Below are 19,867 nucleotides of genomic sequence, written 5' to 3' on the forward strand. Positions count from 1 at the left end.
TCTGTCCCCAACACTTTTCGGAAAACACATGGACTGAATCCTATTTGGCCTGTTTACAAAAGCAGCCCCCAACCCCAGCCCACAGGCAAATTCAGATTTTTTTTTTCACATAACCCTAAAAATGTAAATAGTTTCAGTCTAAATACCATGGATTCGTCAATTTGTGCTATTTCGGTTTAAGGCAGACAGTTTATTCCGAGCTCCAGCAATACTGCGGCTTTCCCAACATGTTACAGAATTTACAGCCTGGAACTTTGGTTGGAAGTCAGCGGAGACGCACACAGGGAGGGCAGAGTAAAAGATACAAATTCGGTTTGCATCGTGTTTGCATCAGGATCATTGGTTGCATCGTATTTGATTGTTGTTTGGGGTTTATTATGGAAAGAGTTCATTCGAAGGTAGGGGTGTGTGTAGATGTGTGTGTGTGTTCGTGGATGTTCCTAGGTCCTGCTTATGGAACCTCAAATCAAAGTGTTTCAGTGGCAGCTGAGTGTCCCCCACCTTTTCCTAATTTCAGTTGATCCTGAGAAGTTGGGTATTCCATTTAACACGGATCAAGCTTAGCACCACTCATTCATGTGACACACGTGTGTGGAGGCTCTCCCAGGAGCCTCGCATACACTAGATGCCTCGGTGCCAAAAATATAGTGAAGGCTGGGATGACTCCGTGCCTTGAAGAGGGTTTACAGACATCAGTGTAGGGCTGTGACTGCGGGAGCAGTTCCCCGGACACAGCAGCTGCTGGCTGGGTCCTTGCTCGCCCCCCTGCCTTGAGACTCCTCTCCCTCTCCCTCTGGTCTTCTCTGCACGTGGCAAACGCAATGGCATTCATCTTCTTCAGGCGTCGGTTTTATTTCACAGGTTTTCCCCAGCACAACTTTTGGTTTCCTTTTCTGTTCAAATTTTAAATAGTGTTTGTGTGCTTCCTGGACATAGTGACCAGTGCTCCGCCACGCCATGATAGTCTTCAGTCTGCCTCCCACCTGGCATCCTCCCCTTCAGAGTCCTCATACCACAGCCCCTCCCTGCTGGGCTCCCTTCAGTCTTTCCTGCTCCCTCCAAAATCACCACCTCCCGAGCCCTCTCACCCTCCCTCCAGCCCTAGGCCCAGGACTCAGTCTATCATCAGTCAGACCTTTTTCCTCCAAGTTTTTCTTCCTGCTTTTGCCCTTTAGGGCTAATCATTACTCACCACAAGGTCCTTTTTCTCACTCATTTCGCACTTTATTGCTTTCTTTCAAATACTCAGCATTTTGTCATATTGAGCCACCCTTTTCTTTTCGCCATTAAAAAGCAGAGGGGTTGTCATTACTGACATGATGCTGACTTGCTCACTAATCGTTTGAAGTTTTGACTACACCCTCCCCCGCTACCCTGCCGCAGACTCTCACCTGCAGGGCATCTCAAGGGCCACATCTGGTGTTTATTGAACGCAGCACAGCATCTGCATGACATGGTCTTCACACTTGTCAGACGGCTTCTCTGTGGGTGCTGTGTCTTCTCTCTGAGTGGGAGGGCTTTTCTCTCTCATGCTGAGGAAGTCATCCTACATCTGCCAAGCTGCCTCCTCGGAAGTTCTCTTTGACAGAGGATAACACCAGCACTTTGGAAAGATGGCATTTGGCAGCCAGTTTGGAACCATTGCAGTAGCCTATGAGAGAAGAGAATGCTAATGACCTGGGCCAGGGTGGCAGCGATGGAGATGGGAGAAGTGATCAGATTCAGATTCAGAGGAAGGCCTGCAGGTTCAGGTTATGGTTTGGATGTAGGGTAAGCGGTCTAGGGCCTGAGTAACTGGTTGTGTCATTGATTTACTGAGACAGAAACTTGAGAGAAGAGCAGATTGGGGACAATATGCAAAGTTCAGTTTTTAAAATATTATATTTGAGATGCCAGTTGAGTGGCAAGTGGGCAGGTGGATGTAAGACTGTGACAATGACAGCAAAGACCTGGGCTAAAGATAAAGATTTGGGAGTCTCAGCACAGAGCAAAGGCATTGTACTTAGCATCATGGATCACCCAGGACCATAGGTCACCCAGGGAGGGAAGACAGAGAGCAGGCCAGAGCACAGGAGGTCTCTGATGCTTACAGGTGAGGAAGATGAAGCAAACCCAATACAGATGGCTGAGAAGGAACAGCCAATAAGTTAGGAAGAAGAAGAGAGTGTCTTCTCTTAGAGGGCAAGTGAAGAAAGAGTTTTAAGAGGGAACAGTTTGCTGGTCAACATTACCAGCAGATGGGGCCTATTGGGGCACTTCCACTCTGAATTTACCTACCTGCTCCCCAATAGATGGGAAGTATCTATGTGTTATTCATCCTTTCATTGCTGGCACTGAGGACAATATTTAGACTATATAAAGTGCTCAATAAAAAACTGCTGGGTGGATGGACGAATGGACAGACAGATGGACATCGTCTGTGTGGGTGTACCCGTGTACAGTTACAGGTGGTGTACGTGTTTCTATCACTTTCAGAGATGTTTATCACCATGCCTATGATCTCAACTCCTGGACGGCAGGGCGGATTTCCTTCTCTTTCTTCCTCTAGCTGCCCCCAGCACCTCGTAGGGTTCTGAGCATGCTGTGACCTCCACGATTCCGTGATGTCGCCTGATTTGTGCTTTTCTTGTTTGTTTGCTTTTTCCTCTGAAACAAACAGCTTTACATTCAGCCCATGATGGGGCCTGGCCTGAATTATGAATGTTACCGATTCGGCATTTCCCCTTCCACGAATGCGCTGGTGATTGGTGCTACCGTGATGGAGGGTTTCTACGTGGTCTTTGACAGAGCTCGGAAGAGGGTAGGCTTTGCAGCAAGCCCCTGTGCAGGTAAGCGATCCTTCTGTGGGCAGGGAGCCCTACCTAGAGTCCTTTTTGTCACTTAACTAACTTGGAAGCATTTCTTGATGACAAGTCTGTTCCCGTTGAATTGTTTTCACTCCTGCCCGTTGCCAATGATCAAAGTCTTCTCAATAACATGTATTGTGGAATTGCTGAGAGCAATAAGTGAGAAAATCCATGGTCAAACTTTCAGTCCGGTGCTTGGCACATGGCAATGCTCAAGAAATGTGAGTCATTAAAGTTCTCTCTCATATTGAACTTAAAACTGTGGGGCCTTAGGGATGAATTATAGTTTTTTACAGTGAAAGCAAAATGAATAAAGAAGACAATTCATAGGTAAGCTGTGAGCTGTGTGTATTTTTTTTCTCGAAGAAATCTTCGTTATGAAATAAGAAGTAAAGACCTGTCATTGCTATTTCTCAAAATCCTAAAATAATGAGACCAAGGAGCCCATTTTTCTCGTAGAATTCCTTGGAAGAGATGATATGAGGATGACACAGCAGCATTATTCTGCAGAGTCTAGCTTGAGGATTGAGCAGGTGTTCAGAGAAACCAGGAGAGCATGACAAATTTGACAGTATGCTTAAACCACTGAAACTTGAGAATGTCCTCAGATTTAACAGTTTGCTTGAAATGCAGCATTCCCACAGCACACGGTTTAGTAGGAGGATCAGGCAGTTCTGACTAATAGCCCAGGCTAGCGAGGAAAAGGAAAATCATAGAAGGGAGCACGAGATTGAGTTGTGGAGACGAGCAGAGATAGAGTGTGCGAGGAGGAAGTGGCTGTGAGGGCTGCGGCGCTTCAAACCAGGACTTTGCAGGATTGAAAAAAGTTCTGGTACATTCAGTTTGGGGTCAGTAACAGAAATCCCAAAGTTGTGCTGGTAACATGCTAAGGCAGAGAAAAAATAAGCAAATGCAAGGAAGCAAAAGAACTGATGACAAGGAGGTGGAGCAGAAGAAAACTTGCAGGGGCGGGGTCGTCGTAAAATACAAGATCACCATGTACGAAGGAACAGAAATTCGTTTGATGAAAAAAGCCTTAAACCTTAGATCAAGTTGTAGGACAGGCAGGAATACTCACTGGTCATGCTGGTGGCCTCAGCTCTGACCAGACCTTGCTGTGGTCTAGAACCAGCTGAAGAGTTCGGAGGAGAGCCACGGAGATGAGGGTGTGAAGGCAAAATGCTAAATGGTCACAGCTGACTTCTTCAGGAGACAGAGATTTCAGTTATGTCTCACGCCCTAAATCATGGTCTTAAAATGGGAATTCTGGTCAAGAAAGCAAGTAAGTGATGCTTCCTATCCTGGTTTCGACATACTGTCATTCCTGAAAAGTAAAATAACAGTTTGGAGACAGGAAAAAGAGAAATAGTACAAGGAAAAAATGATGTCTGGACTATGAGGCCAGTTCGTATTCCATATAAATAAAATCACTCAACCCCATATACGCATTTGTACGTTGCAATATAGCGTCTTAAATAGCAATGCAGACTTCTTTGACTTTGTGTTAGTGAATAGACTCAGAATTCTTGGGACGTGTCATTTTTTTATCTTAGTGGTGAGTAAATAAATGTGTACCTCTCAGATGTGCATTAACTTGCAGCTCATCAGGTCGTCATCGAGGAAGGACTTTCTCTGCGGTGTTAGCTGGGGCCATACAACCGGAAACGCTACTGTCGCTCCCAGCTGTGAACGTTTTACTTCTCTTAACCCAGAGAATCTAAGAACGAAAGCAATTTTCCCCACAATTTCTGTTCTCTTGTTAAATACCATTAAAGCAGGGGCTACTATGGCAACAGCCGTCACACGGGCCGCTTTGCTTAGTACCACGGACAGCGTAATTACCGTACGTTTCCTAAGTGGATCGCTGTGGGAAATGGTTTAATATTAAGCACCTCTAGGCAGAGCAACATTGTTTTCCTGCATTTCATCGTGAATTCTTTGTTAGGTGCTCTTGTGTAAGTTTTTTGGTTGCTATTTTTAAAAATATATTTAAGGTTTTGGTTCTTAAACAGATTTTACCAGTGATGGGAATATACCTAACTGTGCCCCTCCCTTCAGTGCAAATTCTGTAGCCATTAGAGCAATTACTTCCCTCAGGCTGCAGTTAGGAGCCAGACGGTGGTCTGTAGCACCATAATAAATGGGATAGATAGCCAGCCTTTTGTTCTTTTTTAAAAGAGTTTATTTTTAATTTATAACATATTTTAAATAACAAAATGTTTTAAATTGCAGGAAATCATGTTCTGGGTACGCCCTTATGGAACCCCCAGAGTTAACAAATCCTACCCTTTTGTGATATTTTCTTCAAAAATTTGTCATAGAAATAAAAAATAAGTGTAGCTAAAGCCCCAACTCACCTCCTTCCCCAGAGTTACTCTTCATCCTGAAATGGGTGTGTATGGTTTTTCATACTTACCACACACTTAGAACTTCACTACGTTGTTATAAGTACCTTGGATTCATTATCTATTGGTGGATAACAACTTGCCCCAAATTTAGCAGCACTTTATGACCTTCACATTTGCTGAGGGTGAGGAACTGAGGAGAGGCTTGGTTGGATGATGCTGGTCCAGGGTTTCTCATGAGGCTGCAGCCATCTGAAGCCTGGAGGGTCTGCTTCTAAGCTAGCTCACGTGGTCGTGAGCAGAGCCCTCCATTCCTTGCCATGTGGATTCCACATAAGCCTGCCTGAATGTCCTCAAGACAGGGCACCTGGTCACTCCAGAGCAACTGATCCCAGAGAGAGAGAGCATGCAACAGAGCACCCAAGACAGAAGCCACAGTCTTTTTATGACCTAATATTGGAAGTGACACGCTATCACTCTGCCTTATTCTATTGGTCGCCCAGAGCAGCCCTGGTACAAGAGTAAATACCAGGAAGCAGAGATCAGCAGGAGTCATTTTAGAAGCTGCCTGTCATAAACCCGTAAATAAGTACTTAAAACACAGGTTCTTTCGAGTTTTTGGTATTTTTAATTTATACAAATGCAATGGTACTGTGCGTATCTTTTGTCAGCTTGCTTTGATTGTTCAACATTACGTTTTCTGGATTTTCCATATTGATAGGAATACTAGGTCATTCATTCTGACTGCTGTGTGGTATCCCATTGTAGAAATGTACCCAGTTATTTATCCAGGCCCTCTTTGATTAACATTTTTTCTAATATTTGCAATTATAAATAGTGTTGCAGTGAACATCTTTGTGCATGTCAATAAGATCTTCTGGAAGCGGAATTCCTAGATGATTTGGTATGCCAGTCCTCAATGCTATTGGCTACTGTCAAAGTTGTCTTCGAAACAGCCAGACCACCAGAATTATATAAAAATTTCCATTCCCTCAACGTATTATCATATTTTTTTTGTTTTTTGCCTATCTAGGTGTGTCACGTTGTAACTGATTACTTCATATGATTACTTCCTATGCAACTTTTAATATGTTTATGGGAAGTTTGAGCTTTTTCTCTGATGGTGAATTTTTCTATTAACAGCTTGTGCACATTTTTCTACTTATATTTTTTTATTGCTGTGTATGAGTTCTTTACATATTTGAGATATTAATTTTTCTGGGTTATGTGCATGGCAAATATCTTCTTGTAATCCCTTTGGCTTTTTTTGACTTGCTTTTGGTGTCTTTCATTTGCATTTTATTTTAATTTAGTGAAATAAAATTTACCAATCTCTTCCTTATCACTTTTACTTTGTACCTTAAGAAATTCTTCTTTAATCTAAGAAAGTAGAGACTTTTTTCTTCTAAAGATGCTGTATACTTTTTTTCATTTTCTTCTAAAATGTGAAGTAGGAATCTAATTTTTATAGGAACGTGCAACTTTCTCTCATTTATTGAATATATGTTTCCTCTCTGAGTTTTTCAATATTTCATTAAGAAAAAATTTAATATACAGAAAAGACTTAAAGAATACAATGATGCCCTGCATGCCAACCATCTAGATTTAACAATTTTTAACATTTTGCCATATATCGGTGTAAGTGTATATGTGTGTATGTAGTTTTTGCTGAACCATTTGCACATAAGCTGCAGATATCATGACATTTCACCCCTAAATATTTCGTTGTGTCTCTCTTAAAAATAAGAACAATCTCTTACATAACCATAATACCATTATGACACCTAAAAAATTAACAATATTTGTCTCATATCATGTAATGTTTACATCATACTAAAATTTCCCAAGTTGTTCCAAAAATGTTTTTCTTAGCTTTAATTGGAAGGCCAGTTGTTTTGTAGAAGGTATCGTATTCAGATTTGTTTGAGTATTTCCTCATGGTATCATTTAACATATTTATTTAATATCATATATTATGTAAACTTAGGTCTGGAAGCTTGATTAGATTCAGATTAAATTATTTAATTCAGATTAAATATTGTACCTACTGAATTTTAATAACATCTTTGTCATGTACCAAGACCCATAATATACGTGGGTTTGTTTCTGAGCATCCTATTCTGTCCCATTGGTGTAGTTGTCTATCCCTGTGCTATAACATATGGTTTCAATTTCTGTAGTTGTAATAAGACTTGATATATAGGCATGCAATTTTTTTGTATATTAATCTTCTATCCAGCCATCTTGTTGGATTCTCCTTTTTTTAATAGCTGTTAGAGTCACTTGGATTTTCTATGAAAGCCATAATATAATCAGCAAATGATACACTTTTTATCATTTCTAGCCTTTATATCTTTTATTTATTTCTTTATTTATTTTTGTGATGCCTTTAGAGACAATATTGAATACAAATGATGATAATGGACATTTTTGTCTTTTTATTGGGAATGCTTATCATGTTTCACCATTGAGCATGATGCACGGGGTAGGTTTTGGGAATTCCTTTTTAATCCCTAAGGGATTCCCAGTTTGCTGAAATTCTTTAGTATGCATAGAAAAACTGATTGACAGTTTCTACTAATGTTAAACATACTCCTAGTCGATAACTCAGCAATTTCACTCTTAGGTATATGCAAAGGAGAAATGAATGTGTATGTCCACCCAAAGACTTGACCAGAAACAGCTTTATTCATAAAACTAAATGAAGTAGTACTTCATTTAGTAATTACATTAATTACATAAAACTGATTTTCATCAAACTGCAAACAGCCCAAAATCCAACAAAGGTGAATGGATAAACAAATTGTCATCTATCCGTTCCATGGAACACTACACAGCCATTTCCTTTCTGCTGAAGAATGTGCTTTAAGATTTCTTTTATAAAAGTCTGAAAGGTAACTTTCATTTTGCCCCAACTCTTGAATCATAATTCAGCTGCCTGTGGAATTCTAGGTCCACCATTTTGCCTTCCTGTTTTGAAGATGCTATTTTGTTGTTCTCTGGCCATCGTTATTGCTGATGAAAAGACCCCAGTTAGTTTCAATGATTATGCCTTCAAGGGTAATCTATTTCTTCTCTCTGGCTGCTATTGCTACTTCTTTTATTTTAAACTTCTACTGTTCTGAAGTTTTACCATGATGTATCTAGACACAGGTTATTTTTTCGTCTTCTTGAGACTCATTGCGCCCTCTAAATCTGATCATTCCTGGTTTTCATCATCAGTTCTTCGCTGTTACCTCTCCACTGTTGCCTCACACCCACTCTTCATCCTTTGTTCTGGATCTCCTGTGAGATAAACTTTGGGATTTCTCATTATTTCCTCCGTGTCCCTTGATCTTTCATTCATATTTTCCTCTCTATATCTCTACTGCATTCTGTGTGCTTTCCTCAGGTGCATTTTATATTGGCCTAGTTCTGTCTTCACCTATGTTCGATCTACTATTTAGCCTATTCAGTGAGTTTTTAGTTACATTGACTGTACTTTTCATTTTAGAGATTCTATTTTGTATTTTTTCAAATATACTAGTTCACTTTTCTGCGGTTTTCTGTAATAATTTTCTTATGGCTTGTATTTCCTTTATCTCTCTTGTCATTTTTATTTAATTAAAAAAACTGGTTAGGTAATATTCAAAAGATACAATGAATTACATAGTGCCCCACTCCCTCAGAGGCAGTCATATGAAATCATATAAGTCTGTAAAGTTATGTTTTTAAAGATTTGTTTTTGAACATGATGATCTTCTTTATATGGATGTTCTCTAATTTATTTAACCAATTCCTTATTGATAGACATTTAGGTTGTTTCCGGTCTCTTGTTATTACAAACAGTGCTGTAATGGATACCATTCATAAATGTCTATCACTATATGAAAGTATACCTCGAAGCTAGATTACTAGAAGGAGAATTTCTGGGTTAAAGGGGATAAATATTTGTAATCTTGATGAAAGTTGCCACACTGCCTTCCAAGAGGTAATACTCGTTTATCCCTGGCTATCCCAGTTCTCTAGCAACGTATATGGTGGCCTGTTTCTCCAGTCAGCGTCACCAACATGGTGTTGTCACATGTTGGGGAATTTTGCCAATCTCATAGATGAAAAAGACTATCTCAGTGTGGTTTTAATTTGTATTACTGTACGTGAGTGAGCTGGAGTTTCTTTTCAGATGTTTAAGGGTATTTGTTTTTCCTTTTCTGTGAACTATCCACTCATATCTCTTTCCCATTTTTTCCGTTGGGTTTTTAGTTTCTGGTATTGATTTGTAGGAGCTCTTTGCGTAATGGAGTAATTAACCATTTGTCTGGAGAAAACAACTATAATTCATCTCTCGATTGTCAATTATTTTTAATCTTTGCTTAGGGTGAATTTTAGTGTAAAAATGTTTACTTGTATATGTTTAAATATATCAGTGTTTTGCTTTAAGGCCCTTGGGCTTAATGTCACATTTTAAATGGCCTTTCTCACTAAAATTCTTTTGTAATTTGTTCAAGTACTTTTGTGTTTGGTTTGCCTTCGCACAGAATGTGTGGGTTAAGCCTCTTTTTCCTCAAGACAACTACCCTATTGTTCCTATAACATTTATTGAATAATCTATATTTTCTTCACTAATTTGAAATCCCACTATTGCATACCAAATTCCAGCAAATATTTGGGAGATGTATATTTATTTGAGGATTTTCTATTCTGTTGCATTGATATGTCTCATAGTATTCGTTTCCATTTCTTCTTCTTTTTTCAAAACTTCCCTACTGTTCTTTCTTCATTTTCTTTTCCTTTATGAACTTTTGAATCAGCTTGTTTAGTTAAAAAAAAATCTTATTGGTATTTTTAGTGAGTTTTTAATCACTTTAAACACAGCTGTTGTGTAATCTCAAACGAATTCTTCTATTTTTCTATCATTTATGGAGAGCGCGTCTCCTTGTTTTTGTGTCTGCTGACTGTTCTCTCACCGTGGATTTTTTTCTCACTTGCTTGGCAATTTTTTTTGCGAGCTTATCTTTAGTGGGAGTGCTTGTTTTCCTTCTGAGAGAGTTCAGTGTGCCTTGGGTTGTAAAAATGTTGCTGTAAAGCAATTTTACGTTTGTTTCAGCTGAGTGTCCTCAGACCGTGAGACCTTTCGGATTTCGACACCAAGCTGTGTAAAGTTTGAGCCCAGTCATGCTTGGGGTAGAGCTGTGGAGGCTCCATTTCCCGTAGGAGATTGTTTCTTGCCCTCCTCACTCGCTCCTCCTTAGACCTCAGAAACAGTCAGCCCGTCTTGTTGGTAGAATTCTCCAGCTCCTTCTACCAACGGGCCAGGCTTTCACTGGCATCTCGGCTCTAAAATCTGTCTGCTTAGTGCTGGGGTCAAGTCTTCTGCCCCGCCCTGGTCATTGGAACCACAGCCCTGGGGCCTCTTTCTGGGCTCAGCTCCGTAGTTTTAAGTTGGGGGTTATATTTTATCCTCAGTTCTATGTGTTATAGAAGGAGGAAGTTCCATCTTTTCACCAATGAGCAGTTGATGGAGCCAAAATCTTTGGGAGGTGCCCTTCTCTCCCAGTGCCGTTCATTTTGGTTTTCATAATAATTTGTGCTTATCAGACAATACTCAGCTTATAGGATTAGGCTTGTCTGTAAGGGCTGGGACAGGGTGGGAAGAGAGCAGTAAGTGGGAGCTCTTTGATTAGCATCCCCAGGGGAGCTTTTTAAATGCCACATGGTCTACCTCCTCACCCACTTTTTCAGCCAGGGGATATCAGGATGGTGGTGGGTAGGGGGCTGATGGATATTTTGGAAAAAGATCTTCAGATGCTTCTCTTATGCCGCCCCTGCCTCTCCTCAGCTCACCCAGCATCCCCACGGAGAGTCTCTATCTAGTCTCAGATCAGAGCCAGATTAATAAGGCAGCAGTGGTCATGATGTGCCACAGAGCTGGCCAACCTGAGTCTTCAGCATAGAGTCTCGTATCCCTGGACCAGATCTCTTTGTTGCCCAGGCCAAGATTCCTATAGCTAGGAAAATAATAGAGTGTGAAAATTGACAGCTCTCTCTTCATGGATCCAAAGCTTCTGAAATACCACCCATCTCTTTTTATAGATTGAGACATTTAGCACCCAAGAGCTGTATAGATTTCAGCTTATACAACTTGAGGCATATCGTGGATTGTGGCAGTCACTTCACTGAATTTTCCGTGCTGCAGTCTGAAAGTGGATCATCTGGTGCATGTTCGTGTTTAAAATAGGAAAGTTAGCTGTTAAGAACAGGGTTTCAGAGATATGCTCTGCCATCTACTTAGAATACAGTCAAAAGATGCCAAAGGCAGGGGCCCCCAAAGACATAGATCAGGCAGCCGTCCTTTCTCATTTTAAAGAAGAGAACGCTGAGGTCCCAGATATTAAGTGGCTTTCATGTGTGTGCAGAGCAAAATGGCCCTGGGTCCAGAAAACCTGTCCTGTAACTCCAGAATACTCTTCCAAGTAAACCATGTCTACTCAGAAAGCATCTCAGTGCTTACTAACTCATCTGAAGGGACAGTGCACTTCATGTTGTAAGCTATGGCCAAAAAGACCCTATCGTTATAATCTTCCTCCTTCCCTCCCTCCCTCCCTCTCTCCCTCCCTCCCTCCCTCCCTCCCTCCTTCCTTCCCTCCTTCCCTCCCTAACACCTGTGCCCATCTTCCTCTATTTTATATGTGGGATGCTGCCACAGCATGGCTTGACCAGTGGTGCTAGGTCCACACCTGGGATCTGAACCTGCAAACCCCAGGCTGCCAAAGCAGAGTGCAAGAACTTAACCACTACACCACCGGGCCGGCCCCCATTATAATATTTATAGTTGGTGAATTGATATCTCTTCCTCAGGTATTCATTATCAACTGGGTTTGGACTCTCTGGGGGGCAGAGAAAATGTGTAATTAAAATTTTAACCCAAGGCATGGATGAAAGAATTTAAAATAACAGTATGTTGACAGCTGACACTTAGGAAGCACTGACCTCCTTGCAGGCACCATGCTAAGTGCTTAACTTCTCTTAACTTGGTTATCCATATGAGCTGGTGACTTGTAGATGCTATTATTATACCCATTTTACAGATAAGGAAACTGAGGGGCAAAGAAGTAACTTGGCCAAGATGACACAGCTCATAAATGGGAGCTAGGATCTAAACCCCAAGGGTCTGGCCCTGGGGTCTGTGCTCTTCATCACTGCCTAGTATGACCTCTCATAAATAAATCCAACATAAAAAATGAAAATCTGTTCTATGACCATGGAATTAGTGGTATATGTAATAAATGTCCGGTGAATGGCATTCCTAGAAAATATCCTCCAGAAGTAATTTTAAATCAACTTTCCTTTAACGTTGAGGAGCTGGTTAGCAAATGTGAGAATGCAGTTGTTTCCTGCATTATGCATTATGTCTGACAATCTTAAATTGGTGCTATTTTTCAAAAACTTAAAAAAAGTATACAACTTTTTTGATTATAAAATAATACATGTACATTGAAGAAAATTTTATTTTGTTGGGTTTTTTTATATTTTTATTGTGCATATATATAGACGTAATACATGAAAAAAATGTGTATAATCTTGGGCATTGTAGAACAATACTAAAATCAATCCCCATGCATCTAGCATAGCTGGGGTTGGTTTCGTTTTTCTTTTTTAACCTAAATGTGATCATATCACGTGTTATTCTTTAACTACGTTTTTGACTATCTTGTACTTTTGAGTTTTTTAATGGCTTTATTGAGATAAAATGGGTCTAAAGTGAAAAGTTCGTGTTATAGGGTACAGCTTGATAAGTTTTCACATATGTACGCACCCTTGAAACCATCACCACAAATAAGCTGATGAACATTGCCATCGAGCCGCAAAGTTTCCTTGCCCGGTTTCGTTCTGCCTGCCCCCCAGCCCTTGCTGACCCCACCCCACCCCCAGGTAACCACTGCTCTGCCTTCTGTCACTCTAGATTAGTTTTCACTTTTTAGAATTTCATAAAAATGGAATCAGCATACATTCCTTTTTGTCTGACTTCTTTCCCTCAGCATACTTATTTTCAGCTTTATCCACGTTGTTTCATGTATCAATAGTTCATTTTTATTGCTGAGCAATGCTCGATTGTATAGATATACCACAATTTGTTTACCCCCATTCACCTATTGAACTTTTGCATTGTTTCAGGTTTTTTGGCTGTTATAAATAAAGCTGCTGTGAACATTGAGCAGAAGTCCTTGGACATATATTTTCATTTCTCCTGGGTGAATAGAAAGGAGTGGAATGGCTCAGTCACATAATAGGGTTATGTCTCACTTCCTAAGAAACTGCCAAATTGTTTTCAAGGTGGGCTATATCTTTTAAGATTCCCACCAGCGGTGTATGAGAGTTATTTCACCTCGACATCCTCACCAACATTTGATATGGTCAGTCCTTTTAATTTTAATAGGTGTTAAGTGGTATCTCATTGTGGTTTTAATTTGCTTTTCCCTAATAATGACTAATAATTTCAGCATCTTTTCATGTGCTAATTTGCCACTTACATTATCTTCTTTGGTAAAGTGTATTTTCAAATTTTCTTACCCATTTTTGTATTGAATTGTTTGATTTCTTACTATTGAGTTTTCAGAGTTCTTTATATTCAGAGTACAAATCCTTTATCAGAAATGTGACTTGCAAATATTTTCTCCCAGTCTTCAATCTCTTGATATATTCTTTCAAAGAGGAGAATTTCTTAATTTTGATAAAATAAAATTTATCAAATTTTTTTCCTTTGTAGATTGATCTGTTTGATGTTGTAGCTAAGATATTTTTTGCCTAACCCAAGGACACAAAGATTTCCTCCTGTGTTTTCTTCTAGAAGTTTTATAGTTTGAGAAGTGTATTATTTAGTTTCCAAATATTTAGGGATTTTTCAGATATCTTTGTTATTCTAATTTAACTCCACTGTGGTCAGAAACCATAGTTAGTATAAACTGAATCCTTTTAAATTTATTGAAACTTGTTTTATGCCCCAGACTATAGTCGATATTGATAAATATGCTCTTGAAAACAATGTAGATGCTGCTGTGTGGGTGGCGTAGTCTATAATTGTCAATTAGGTCAAGTTGGTTGGTAGCATTGTTCAGATAGTCTGTAACCTCACTTATTTTCTGTCTAGTAGCTCTAACTATTATTGAGAAAGGGATGTTGAAATCTCTCACTCTGTTTATAGATTTGTCCATTTCTCCTTGCAGTTTCATCATTCTTGTTTCCTATATTTTGAGACTTTTATTAGGTGCATGAATGTTTAGTATTGTTGTGTCCTATTTATGAATTGAACATTGTATCGTTATGAAATCCCCATCTTTATTCCTGGCTGTACGCTTTGTTCTGAATCTACTCTGTATCAGTATAGCCACTCTGGGTTTCTTTTGATTAGTGTTAGCTTGATACATCTTTTTCCATCCTTTGACTTTAACATGTTCGAGTATTTACATTTGAAGTGGGTTTCTTGTAGGCAGCATAGAGTGAGGTCTTGCTTTTTATCTAATTTGATGATCTCTGCTTTTTAATTGGTATATTTAGACTGGAGTTCAATGAACAGCAGCCTGCGGGCCAAATCTGGTGTGGAGCCTGTTTTTGTATGGCCAGTGAACTACATTTTTAAAGGATTATGTAAAAAAAAAAAAAAAAATTCAAAAAGAATCTGTGACGGAAATCATCTGTGCCCCAAAAAAGCCTAATGTATTTACTATCTGATCCTTTGCAGAAAAAGATTTCCAACTTCTGATTTAGACTATTTTTATTTAATGTGATGATTGATATGGTTGCGTTTAAGTCCATCATGTTGCTCTTTGTTTTCTCTGTGTCATCTGTTCTTTTTTCCCTTTTTCCTCTTTTTCTGCCTTCTTTTGGATGGAGTATTTTTATGTCTTTTGTCTCCTAGTTTATTAGCTGTAACTCTCTGTTGTGTCATTTTAGCGGTTGCCTTAGGGTTTATAGTACACACCTTTAATTTATCACAGCCTACTACTTCGTATAGAATAAGAACCCACAAGAGGGCACTCCATTTCTTCTCTTCTGTCCTTTGTGCTATTGTGGTCATGCATTTTACTTATGCACATGTTATACAACACCCAGAACATTGTTATTATTTTTGCGTTATTCAGTCAATTATCTTCTGAAATATTTTAAATTAAAAGTGAAGATGTTATAATTGCCTACATAGTTACCGTTTCTGATGTTTGTCGTTCCTTTGTGTAGATCCAAATTTCCATCTGATACCATTTTTCTTCTGCTTGAAGGATTTCCTTTAGTATATTGTATAGGGCAGAGCTGCTGTGATGGTTTTTTCCATTTTCAGCTTTATTGAGGTATATTTGGCAAATAAAAGTTATATGTATTTAAGGGATATAACTCGATGTTTTGGTATATGTATACACTGTAAAATGATCAGCACAATCAGGCTAATTAACATACCCATCACCTCATGTAGTTATCATTTTCTTTCTTTTCTTCTCATGGTGGTGAGAACACTTGAGATCTACCCTTTTAGCGAATTTCAAGTACGCAGTTCAATGTTGTTAACTGTAGCCACCGTGCTGTGTGCTAGATCTCTAGAATTTACTCGTCTTGCATAACTGAAACTTTGTATCCTTTGACCAACATCTGCCTCTGTCCCCCTCTCCCAGCCCCTGGCAACCACCATCCTGCTCTCTGCTACTATGAGTTTGACTTTTTTAGATTCCACATATAAATGAGATAATGCAGTAGTTGTCTTTCTGTATGTAGCTTATTACACTTAGCATAATGCCCTCCAGGGCCTTCCATGTTGTTGCAGATGATAAAATTTCCTTTTCTTTTTTTTTAAGGCTGAATAATATTCCACTGTGTGTGTGTATGTGTGTGTGTATCCACTTGTGATGAATTCTTTCAGCTATGTGTCTCTGAAAACATCTTTATTTTGTCTCCATTTTTGGAAAGATATTTTGGTATAGAATTCTAGGTTGACAGGGTTTCCCCCTCCTAGTACTTTAAAGATGTTGCTCCGTTGTCTTACAGCTTGCATTATTTCTGACATGAAATCTTCTGTAATCCTTTTCTTTATTCCTTTGTACATAATATTTCTTTTTTCTTTCAAGGTTTTCTCTTTATCACTGGTTTTCAGCAATACACTGGGGTAGTCTATTTTGTGTTTTTTATGCTTGGAGTTCTTTGAGCCTCTCGGATCTGTGGGCTTATGGTTTCCATCAGATTCAGAAAATTTTTGGTTATTATTTCTTGAAATACTTTTTCTGTCTCCCCTCCCCTCCCCTCATTTGGGTGCTCTGATTACAAGTGGTCCCGTTGTTTATTGACGTTCTCTCTCTCTCTCTCTCTCTTTTTTGTACTTTCCTCTCTCTGCATTTTATTTTGGATAATTTCTATTGTTATGTTTTTAAGTTCACTAGTCTTTTTCTCTGCCATTATATAATCTGCTATTAATACCCTACAGCCTATTTTCAACTCACATGTTGCAAGTTTTATCTCTAGAAGTTTGACTTGGGTCTTTTTTGTGGCTTGTTTGTCTCTATTTAATGTGTCTAATATTTCTTCTAGCATCTGGGGTGGAAGGCAGTCATAATAGCTGTCTTAGTTTCCTCTACTAATTCTATCATCTGTGTCATTTCTTGCTAAGCTCAGTTGATTGATCTTTCCCCTCGTGATAAGTTACTTTCCTGCTTCTTTGCGTACTTGGTAATTTTTTATTGGATGCCAGACGTTGCAAATTTTACCTTGTTGAGTGCTGAGTACTTTTGTGTTCTTACAGATATTCTTGACGTCTGTTCTGGGTTATAGTTAAGTTACGTGGAAAAGAGTCTGGTCCTTTCTTGTCTTTCGTTTAAGCTTCATTGGATGGGATCAGAGCAGTGCTTAGGCCAAGGTTAATTCTTCCCGTTACAGAGAAAGACCCTTAGTATCTAACTGATGCCCTGTGAATGGGATTTGGGATTTTTTTCACTCTGGAAAAGAGAGTAAACAGGGAACAATTGGTAACAGGCGCTATTCTCAGCCCTGTCTGTGAGCCCCAAGCGCTATTCCTTTTAATCCTTTCAAGTGGTTCTTCCAGGGGCTTTCACTCATTTTTTGGTGAGCACTCAGCTGAAGGCTCAAGGGAGGCCCTCTCTGGGGTGGCCTGGTGGTGCAGGGGTTAAGTTCGCACGTTCTACTTCTCAGTGGCCCGGGGTTCGGCAGTTCAGATCCCGGGTGCGGACATGGCACAACTTGGCAAAAGCCATGCTGTGGTAGGCGTCCCATGTATAAAGTAGAGGAAGACGGGCACGGATGTGAGCTCAGGGCCAGTCTTCCCCAGCAAAAAAGAGGAGGACTGGCAGTAGTTTGCTCAGGGCTAATCTTCCTCAAAAAAGAAAAAAAAAGGGAGGCTCTCTAGAGAGATGTGGAGCTCTCCATCACTCTCCCTGCAAAGTCTAACTCTGCCAGCCTCTGCCTGTGTGCCCTCCTCTGTGCCACAACCCAGCCACTTTCTCAAGGTGGTGAGCTGGGGCAACTGTGGGGCCCGCTGCAGCTGCCCTCCCCCCTCAGGATTGGCTCTCTCTCCTCACCCAAATTCCAACATCTTGAGAGCCCTTTTTTTTCATATATTACATCCAATGTTTTTGTTGTTTCAGGTAGGAAGGTAAATCTGGTCCTTCTTACTCCATCTTGTCTGGAAGCAGACGTGGTTTCAAGGGACTTTCAATTTCTTTATGCTTTCCTGTGTCAGGGTGTTGAGCTAAGCATGGTTTCCACTAAGTGTATTTCACTCTCATAATTGTATTTGTTAAAGCTTCTCTATTATAAAGTAAATACGTAAAAATACACAAATGGCCCACTGTGGAAAGACATTTGTAGCATAAAGCTTTTACCGTATAAAGGATTCTTACAAATTGATGAGAAAAAGATAGAAATTATAACAGAAATATAAATGGCCAAAAAGTGTGTTTTTTAAATGATTTCCCCAACTAGTAATAAAAAAAAAAAACCTTGTGAACATTATGATCTTGGATTGAAGACCATCATTCCTCTTTCTGTTTGGCAGTTGGTAAGAATGGGAAGTGGACACTCCCATACCATGGTGGTGGGCATGTGTACTGGCTCTGTCTTTCTTGGCGACATTTTGCCAGCGTATATCTGGATGCATAAAAGTGAGCACATCTTAACCCATAATTTTACTTTCAGTAACTCACTCTGAAGAAATTAAGAAAATGGGCACAGACTTAGGTCTAAGATGTTTCATATGTTAGTGTTTATGACGGTAGAAATATTGAAAACCACGTAAATGGTCACAAAGAAGCATTGGTCAACAAATTTGATACATCTGGAATATGGTTTTTGTGTAGTCATAAAAAATAGCATGGTTGAAAATTAAGTGATACGGAAAGATTTTTATGACATGTAAAGTGAAAATATAGTTTACAAAACAGCATGTAGACATGGTCCCATCTTTGTTCAAAAGTTGATGCATAGAAAAAGATTATACTCTAAAATATGAATATTAATTATTTTCGAGTGGTGAATTTATGAATGTTTTTATTTCCTTATTTTTATTTACTCATATTTTCAAGTTTTCTACCATATATATGTATTGCCTTTGTAACAAGAAGAGTAGGGTTATTTTTAGTTATTTAAAATATTCGTTAAATGTTTCATTTTCATGCTATAGGCTGGGGGTTGGCAAACTTTTTCCATAAAGGGCCAGGTAGTAGATTCTGAAGGTCTGTGGGCCAAGTGGTCTTGTCACAATTGCTCCACCGCTGTTATAGGATGAAAGTAACCACAGCCGATGGGTCCAGCCTCATGGCTGAGTGGTTGGGTTCACGCGCTCCACTTCAGCGGTCCAGGGTTTCGCTGGTTCAGGTCCTGGGTGTGGACATGGCACCGCTCATCAGGCCATGTTGAGGCGGCATCCCACATACCACAGCCAGAAGGACCTACACCTAGGATATACAACTATATACTCAGGGTCTTCGGGGAGAAGAAGAAAAAGAAAAAAGTGACCTTAGCCAATATGTAAATAAATGGATGTGCTGTGTTCCAACAAAACTCGATTTTCAAAGAGAGAGAGCTGGCAAGCCGGATTTGGTCTGTGGGATGTCCTTTGCTGACCACAGCTGTAGACACTTGGGGGTCTAGATTAACCACAGGCTAGCATCTCTGTTCTTAGGTATTTGCAGGCTCTTGTTCATTCCTTTTCTCTTCCAGTACACTTAGTAAAAGCCGTGAATCCACATGAACAGAATCCACCTTAGCAAGAAAATGTATTAGTCAAGTTTGTTTTGTCCCTCATTTTTAAGGGCATTATTCCATTGTTATTTTGACTTTTTCTTTCCTCAGTAAAAAGTGATCTTACTTGGCAGGCCTTAGAATCTTGAGACTTTAGTTACAGAAAAATTAAATGCTTAGAATGTTGCTTTCTAGTGCCTAAATACTCATTTCTTAATTATGAGTGAAATGGGTAACAAGGCCTATTTATTTTTCCAAGTAAAGCTTAAGGTGTCAAACAAATCTGTACCCCTGAAAGGAGCAGATAAGTGGAGAGTAGGTAAAGGAGATACTGATAATCCCCAAACCTGCTGTAAGAAATCATCTAAGACGTCCTTCCCAGTGAAAGTGTTATCCCAGAGTCTGCTAGCAAAAGTCACCCATGAGTTTTAGCTCTGTTTCTCTTTCTTGCCAGTGATGTCATGG

The 19,867-nt window shown here is 39.6% G+C and overlaps 1 protein-coding gene across 2 annotated transcripts in view; it reads left to right on the forward strand.

Moving 5' to 3' along the window:
- Nucleotides 1-19,867, forward strand: part of BACE2 (beta-secretase 2) — a 90,630-nt gene that overhangs the window by 63,183 nt on the left and 7,580 nt on the right. Inside the window, exons 8-9 of one of the 2 annotated variants that reach the window (XM_070597799.1) lie at nucleotides 2,660-2,828; nucleotides 13,346-13,504. In XM_070597799.1, coding sequence (XP_070453900.1) covers nucleotides 2,660-2,828; nucleotides 13,346-13,458 — 282 coding nt within the window. In that variant the 3' untranslated portion in view covers nucleotides 13,459-13,504. The remainder of the gene's footprint in view (nucleotides 1-2,659; nucleotides 2,829-13,345; nucleotides 13,505-19,867) is intronic. The other variant, XM_070597798.1, reaches the window with a different exon arrangement.

This window comes from Equus przewalskii, chromosome 27, assembly GCF_037783145.1.
Source record: "Equus przewalskii isolate Varuska chromosome 27, EquPr2, whole genome shotgun sequence".
NCBI classification, from domain to species: Eukaryota; Metazoa; Chordata; class Mammalia; order Perissodactyla; family Equidae; genus Equus; species Equus przewalskii.